The following is an 8555-nucleotide window of genomic DNA, read 5'->3' on the forward strand; positions in this document are numbered from 1 at the left end:
GTTACAAACTGACTCCGGCCCCCCACCAGAGAAGGGAAAAGTTATGTGGCCCTTACAGGAAAAAGTTTGGGGACACCTGTTGTAAACTATAACCATTTTTAAATCTTTTCTTCTGTGAATCGCGATAAGCAGCGTGAGAATGACGTTATCATTTAAACAAACCTCAAATCCATGAACTATTTATCGTCACTGGAGCTCAAAATAGTAACCAAAACACAGCACTGATGCGATGATGAAACGTTTCAGTGAGTCAAATTTACTTCCGTACAGTTAATATTTTGGTCACTGGTTGAATCATCGTGACCAATGACGCAACCTACAAGAAATCTGGTGTAAATTCTGCAAGTAAAATTAGCTTATTTTTTCTTTTTTTTATTACCCTGTTCGCCTGCAGGTTAGAAGCTCTAAAATAAATAATTTTGACAAATTTTACTCACTTAAAACCAACAGCACCGTCCGCAGCCCCATTTTGCTCTAGCTCTTCGACACAGAGCACTAATATCTGAAGAGCCCGGCGATGGTGACGTAACTCACAGACATATGTTCACTCAGATATCCCTGACGCTCCTCCGGATGGTTCAGCGTGGCCACCATCTTGAATGGGTCTGCCTTGCGCCAACAGCGCATTCAACTATAMTAAGGGAAGCTGTTTGCCTAACTAGAGTGAGGAAACCCATCCAATATGGCGGCGACGCAAGATGCGCTTTCAGCGCGTCGTGGAGTCTCTAGTCTTCATTTAATAACTATGAGCTCCGATTACACAGATCTGATGCAATTTTACCACTGGAGCGGATAGTCCCTAAATAGTTGATTAACCACGTGACTGTGTGTGTCGGCTAGTTGAAAGAGTTTCGCAGCTCTCTCTAGGACTCTGCCCCAAGTCTTTTTTATTTAAACTGTATTTATTACAACATGTTCAAACAAAAACAAGTATGGCAATTCACAATAGTGTAAATCTACAGAGGGTATAGAGCCCCAGCCCCAAGCCGGCCAGCATGGGCTCCAGTCACATGGTGTGTGCTGCCCCCTGGTGTCCGAACAGCCACACTGCAGGGAACAAGGGGAGAGGTCAAACTGGGAAATAAATACGAGACTGAAAGATGTGTGCAATCTGTTAAATGTTGTTAGTTTATCTTGAAAAAAAGTCCGACTCAGCTGAAAAAGTTGCTAGAAATTAAAATTCAGAATTTAGAAATTCCACCTGAGAACAGGACTTATAAAGTTTAATGTGTTTAATCCAACACAGAGAAGCAACACCTGGTGAGATCGGTTTGTTTAATAAACACGAACGTTTGAAATTGAAACCCGAAAGGTTAGTAGATAGCATAGCCCAAACTCTAGCTACAGAAGTGAAATAAAAGGAGCGACACTCACTCAGCAAGTTTTAAGTGTGTAACTCAAATCAGAAATGACACCTGCATAAAGAAGGACTTCTTTATTTGGACCACAGAAACCTTATAAAACCCAAGAATCTAAAATTGAAATAAGCTTTTTTAAAATCTGTATCAAATCTGAAACATGTGACAAAGAAAATCAGGTGAAACAAGGTGTTAAAGTATCAAATGAGATGCCTGTAAAGTGCATATTATTTGGTCAACTAGTTAGACGATTTATCACTCAGACTAAACTATAAAATGATTAAATGTAATGTAATGTCATGTAACTTGCAAAAAATATGGTCAAAAGGTCCTGGAATTAGGAATACTGAATTTAACAGTTAAATGTGATGTTTCCTACTGAAGACTTAGTGTAAATGTAAAATATATATTTTCGTCAAATATGTCACTCCTAGGGTTAAATACTTGCAGTTATATATCAATGTTTATCGTTTTTCAACAGCAGACAAGCAAAAATGAACCATTTTGTAACCAAGGTCATCCTAAAAACCAGAGGTAAGATGTTACATTCATCAGCAGGACACGTTTCAGAACATGGACAAACATTTGCATTCAAGAATACATACAACCTTCAAAACAGCCTTTAGCCAAGCATTGCTTAAATAAAACTAATCTGATAACACGTAGATAAATAAATGATTCAAAAAAAACCAACGAAAAAAAGTGACRAGCTTATCAATCAGCTTGGAGCTAAAACACACGGGAACGCGTGCGACAACACACAAACAACAAAAGCTATGCGATGAGACGCTTGAACTCTTCTGCGATCACAGTGCATCCACACCGACAGGCAGTCCAGAACAGACCCTTCAGGGTCAGCGGCGCAAGCAGAGACGTGAGAACACGACACGGGAGCCGTTCAGTTTGGAATTTCTGCACTGCTGCTGCGGTTGCCGTATTTGTGGTTGATGATGAGCAGAACGATGCCCAGGAAGAAGCAGATGGAGCCCACCGTGATGTAGGCGATGCCCAGGAAGGGGTTCTTCCCCCCCATCCAGGAGATGGTGCTCAAGATCATCCGCTTGCGTCCGTCAAAGCTGAGCACGGGGTAATCTGATTATATGAGGTTAAAGAAAAATCTGGAGAATATTTAAAAACAACGGAGTAGAGCAGTTGTTCCCAACATTTTTAGACTTGTGACCCCTGAGCCATTTTGTCATACCGCTTGTACCCCTTCTGTCAAACATGATGCTGATTCTCCAAAACTAGAATGTACAACAGCTGATTATTAAACAAAAACAATCTATTTAACCCCCTGGAACGTTTAATTCTCAGGCATTTTTTTCTTTTCAACTCAAATTAAACAAAAGATAAATATGATGCCTTGAAAGTGAATAAGTAATTAAACCAGGTAATGGCAGCGTCCAAATACCCTAAACGAGCAAATTCCACGTTTTATACAGAATTCCATTTTGTGTCAATTTTGTGATTTCGTTTGCATTTTCTGCATTGTGGAAATCATAGGGCACTACATATCGCAGTCCTATTTTTGTATTTTTATACACCTGGGGAATTTTCCCACGTACCCCCTGTAATATGCTCGGGTACCCCAAGGGGTTACATGTACCCCTGGTTGGGAATCACTGGAGTAGAGCAGTAGATAATCTTAAGCTTTGAATGCCCTGATGCATCTCAGTAATCCAGGTAAAAAAATCAAAAAGAAAAAAATTGTATAGGTCTTCTGGACGGGTTCTTCTCTAATGAAACGTTTCGTCTCTTCTCCAAGAGACTTCTTCAGTCTGAGAGTTTCAGGCAAAATTCAGGCTTTTAAGCACTGCTTCCATGTAACTGATACTCACATCACATGGTTATCGTTGACACCTAATTAACACCTATTGTTAACAGGGGTGGAGTGATACTGGCAATAGCAGCACTGTTGGAGGGGGACAACTGAAAACGGAGGCCTCCACCTCTGTTTAATGATGGACGGTCTTCTTAAGCTTTGAAGTTTTGTAAAAGGTTCATGTAAAGAACACAACATGGCTTATAAACCCGAGTTTATGACAGGACTGTAAAGGATACTGTAAGCAATTCTCAAGCTGTAACTCCCACTGGGTAGAGTTGAGACGGCGCCCGATTTCTTGGGTATAATGCGGTAGAGCTTCCGGAAGGTGGGCAGAGCGGCCGTGCGCATCCACACGATCAAGTCCTCGTTGATAAACCCGTTGTTGTCGGGATTCGACGGGTCCAACTCGTACACCGGCCTCCTCCAGTTCACAGGCTTGACTGTGTCTGAAAGAGAACATAAAACCAAATCAAGTCGGTCAGTACAACCGCMGAGATCAGAAATATATAATTTACTGCGATGAAATCTGAAAAACTCACTTTGAAAAGCAACACTTAGGTTACTTCCAGGGGGATTCTTGAACTTCACATGCTTGTCTGTCCACCAAGCAATGCCGCTCTTCTGCAGTTCAATTGGAGTCGAGGTGCCATTGGTTTCAACATACGACAGGTCCAGAGTGTCTGAAACAGCAAAGGCTTGTCATTTCTATTTTAAGGGCGTTAAATGAGCAGAAGTTTGGAAAGGTTTTACACAAGATTTATGTGATTAAATACAATTTTATTTCGCCACCAAACCAGCATCGATCCTTGAAAAGAGTGTTTGGATTGCCTCACCGTTAAAAAGGCTGTTAGCTATGGCTCCACACGGTGCAACGGGCGCTCCCCCACTCTTACGGTATGGCTCACAATCACTGCTTGGTTCCTGAGAAAATTTAAAAAATACATTTCAGCAAAAAAAAAGAATACACTTGTTGGATTCTTTACGTGATGTGGAGACAGTCTAGTAAAAAAAACATACCTCTAAAGCCTTCGAATCACCGTTCAATTGCTTGTCATCTCTGGACTTCACGTAGCGTCTGTGGTTCTGATAGAAGTTGGACAAGCCGTAGTACATATAGATGTTGTTCTGTAAACAAGGGAAGATCAGGATACAGAAAGTTTACATTATTTTAGCCCTATTTTTTTACAGCGACATTCTGTAAATAATATAATTTGATTTAAAGTAATTTCGTATTTCTCAGCTTCAGCTAGTCAGCATTAGGTCCTGTTTATACAACACTGGTCTCTGGAAATGCTGGAGTTTTTTWAATGTTTATTGGGGCAAATAAACAAACAAAAATCAGCCATTTACATGGAACTGTTGACGTAATGTACCAGGCAAGGTTGGGAATGGGACACAGTAGAGTTTTACTGTTCTGAAATTATTATATTTTGAATCCAAACAGCTGATATATATGTTGTGTTTGGTGAAAAATGTCCACAGAAAAAGAGGGGCAAAAAACAAATTTGTGTTTTTATCAGGCAACCCAGATGCCATTCTCACTCATACACTGATCATGCAGCAGCTGCATTCTTACAATTTTGTATTAATGTTTAATAATTTATGATGGGAGTCAATGGAGCCTTGTATTGGTCCAATACTGCCCCTTGCGGCATCTACTCAGTACTGAACCATAGTTTAATAATATTTAATCTCAATAGTTCAGTGGTTTCAATACTAATCTGATTGTATTTTGATGTTTTACTATAATGTTGTCCTAATATTGCTCTATTGCTGTAATATATTGCAGTTTAGTGTCAACAATTGCATTGGCAATGTGGCCTCTTTCTGCACACATACAAAACAACCCCTGCCACCACACTCTACCACAGCTCCAATGGTCTCATGGTTAACTCTATGGGCTTTCATGTGGGAGATCAAGGTTCAAAACCCAGTTACAGCAACTTTAACAAAAAATCTCTACAAACTTCATATTGTTACACAATTACCCTCATTACAGACACCTGCTGACTTGACAAGCACAAGTTGGTAGAAAACACATTTGAACTTGGTCACATTTCATTCTGCAAGTCCACTGCTGCAGGCAATGACATGCTACATGGTAATGCACACTTGTTTTTACATGGTAAAAACCCATGTCTAGTTGTTATTGTTGTTAGTTTAAAAGAAACTTCTGATGTAATCGTCTGTCTGCTGGTTGTTTGTGACCGCTTTCCCACCTTCGGGGTTCTTCACACTTCTGAGAACTGGTTTCAAAAAGGTGTCGGAGACAGAAACTCTGATCACCAGTGATGTGTAAATAAAWGGGTGGCTGGATCACAACAAAAAATGCTGCGGTTTCACTCAAAAGCATCTTAAATGGGGCCTTAGCTTTATTTTATAAAAGGACTGGCAGCAAAAAGAAACAACACATAATGAATTTAAAGTTCATGTTAGCTAAAATCTAAATTAGTCATAAACTCCAGAAAATATTCTAAAACATTGCCTTCCTTTTCTACTCCAAAGAGAAAACGTAGTTTAAATTTCAACAAATTTTATTTCTGTTATCAAATCCAAAATTTAGRAGGTAACATCTAAAAGACAGACATTAACTTCATGCACTAGCTGATGTATTTATAGAAATAATCAATAAGGTTCCTTTGAAAGTGATGCATAATTTATAAAAAGATCAATGCTTAACTGCCTTTAAACAAACCTCGAGAGTTCTTTTTCAGATTAAAAATTGACCCTAATGGATAATGGTCAATGGAAGGGCAGCTCTTTGTTCCTTTTGTGGCTGAAGCAGCACTAATGTGTTATTCATGGGATGGCGAAGAACCTGCACCGCTGCAGGAACTGAGCTCACCTCAAACGGCTGCTGTAATGTGAAGTTCACCGTGCAGAAGCATGGCGTCGTGCTGTTCCAGCTGAAGTTCTGGGCGCAGACGTAACACGGACTGTTGGGCTCGGCGCCGGTGTAATCAATCTGAAAAGGATTTGCAGAAATAAACACAAACAAAATCAACACTGCTGATCTTCATGCGGGGATGTTGACATATCGTCAGCAGCAGCTGCCATTTTATTCCTAAACCACTGTGACCAGATTGTGAGTGTTCCCTTGTCGTTTGCTCCTGTTACATCATTTCTACGAATTTCAAACTTTGTTGATGCCAAGTAGTTAGCTGCAGATTTGCTTTCAAGTTTTTCATTTCTGCATTTTGAAGAGTCACTTCATTGAAAGTACATAGTATTTTTCTGGTGAACCCTTAGAGATATCTAGAACTGTATTTTTGACCCCTTGGTTTTATAATGTTTTTAAGATACAAGATGCTAAATGTGGATCTTTTCCTAAAATTGCATGGAAATATCTCGAACATTAAAAGGAGCACAAATAATTCAAGATTCGACATAGGTCTGATATTTTTTGACATCAATCCTTATATAAACAAGTTGGAAAACAATCATTATAGATTCATTTTGGTTTGTTAATGTTTTATCAATTTATTTATATTGGCATTTAAAGGGCAAAACCATAGAATTTTCAAGCTAGTTATAGTGCTGATGAAGCTAGATTTATCCTAACGCTGGTTGTAACTAACACTAACATTTAAAAAGTACCCGGATGTWGTTGAAATGCTACTAATAATAAACTCATTTAGCAATGCTTTAAAGCTATTATTCTAGAATTTAAATAACTCCAACTTTGGTACCGTGTTTTTAAAAGGTTAAAGTGTAGAAATGTCTGGATCAAGTTAATTATGATCAAAGGAAACGGACATTAAACGTACCTCGAACTCTTTAATGTTGTTCGAGGTCACATACAAGCCGATACCGATGGGGATGAAGATGAGGCCGATAACGAAGAAAGCTGGCAGCACGGTGCCTGCTGTCAGGATGGGCTGCCAAGCTGGTAGTCTCTGCTGTTTGAACGCCGTGTTGTCGGGTTTTTTGCTGTTGATGGGTCCAGTCCCACCGTGATTCGAAGATCCCGGGTGGTGTCCGTCCACCTCTTCCTTAGCGTTGTAGCTAGACGCCATCATGGCTGCTATTCGCTCCGAGCAAACTAATCCTCGACTTTTGACAGACGACGGTTGCTCGGGGAATTCTTCACGGCGAAACTGGAGGCAATCAGTTTGGAAAAACACAAAGTAATTTGGGGAGAGTAACTCTCCCGCAGTCTAATCGAAATACCGATTCATTGTGGTGTTGGTTTCGTCTGTTGTGGATTTCGATCGAGAGGAAGAATCCGGAAGTAGCAGAACCAATAAGGGGATGTAACGTGACAGTGACGAAACAGAGGACACACCCATTCTGTTAGGGTTTTAACCAAGCCCTTTAGTGGCTCTTCAAAATGCAGAAAAGAAAAACTTGAAAGCAAATCCGCAGCTAACTACTCGGCATCAACAAAGTTTGAAATTCRTAGAAATAATGTAACAGGAGAAAACGACAAGGGAACACACAATCTGGTGGTTTAGGAATAAAATGGCAGCTGCTGCTGACGATATGTCAACATACCCGCATGAAGATCAGTAGTGTTGATTTTGTTTRTGTTTATTTCTGCAAATCCTTTTCAGATTGATTACACCGGCGCCGAGCCCGACAGTCCGTGTTGGAACAGCACGATACTATGGCAAGCCGCACGGTGAACTTCACATTACAGCAGCCGTTTGAGGTGAGCTCAGTTCCTGCAGCGGTGCAGGTTCTTCGCCATCCCATGAATAATACATTAGTGCTGCTTCAGCCATAAAAGGAACAAAGAGCTGCCCTTCCATTGACCATTATCCATTAGGGTCAATTTTAAAAAGAACTCTCGAGGTTTGTTTAAAGGCAGTTAAGCATTGATCTTTTTATAAATTATGCATCACTTTCAAAGGAACCWTATTGAATATTTCTATAAATATATCAGCTAGTGCAGTGGTTCCCAAACTTTTTATATTCTGACCCAMAAAATATCCACGGCAAAAACTTGTGACCCCGAATATTACTGGTCTGAGTACACAAACTTCATTAATAACCCTAAAAACACAGGCTTTTTGACAGTATAAACAGTTTGTACACAAATATAAATACTTAATTATAGTTATTTTGTGTTTTTGTAATAGTTACAGGGAAAATGTTACATCAACAATTATTTTATTGCCCTTAAAATTGATTTCTGGAGATTATCCAAGGTGCTTCATGACCCATAACTGTGTCCCAAGCCCAACTTTGGGAGCCAAAGTGCAGTGGTTCCCAAACTTTTCAGCTTTTGACCCACAAAATAACAGTAGCAGCGACCTGTGTCTCCAGATATTTTTGGATGATAAACATTTGTATCAGGTCAACAAAACATGGGCATAGTAACAATATTTTTATACTACATTTATCCATTTTAAATATACTAACCTCACTCC

At 39.7% G+C, this 8555-nt stretch overlaps 1 protein-coding gene across 1 annotated transcript; it reads right to left on the bottom strand.

Moving 5' to 3' along the window:
- Nucleotides 1-1420: 1420 nt before the first annotated feature.
- Nucleotides 1421-7529, bottom strand: LOC106519075 (cell cycle control protein 50A). Its single transcript, XM_014010598.1, has 7 exons — nucleotides 6951-7529; nucleotides 6029-6148; nucleotides 4201-4308; nucleotides 4017-4104; nucleotides 3723-3863; nucleotides 3420-3629; nucleotides 1421-2450 (listed from the first exon to the last, which is right to left on the bottom strand). The coding sequence occupies exons 1-7, from the start codon at nucleotides 7200-7202 to the stop codon at nucleotides 2257-2259; spliced, it is 1113 nt and encodes a 370-aa protein (XP_013866052.1). The 5' UTR covers nucleotides 7203-7529; the 3' UTR covers nucleotides 1421-2256.
- Between the last annotated feature and the right edge of the window lie 1026 nt (nucleotides 7530-8555).

Source organism: Austrofundulus limnaeus, unplaced genomic scaffold (genome assembly GCF_001266775.1).
Source record: "Austrofundulus limnaeus strain Quisiro unplaced genomic scaffold, Austrofundulus_limnaeus-1.0 Scaffold2, whole genome shotgun sequence".
Taxonomy (NCBI): Eukaryota; Metazoa; Chordata; class Actinopteri; order Cyprinodontiformes; family Rivulidae; genus Austrofundulus; species Austrofundulus limnaeus.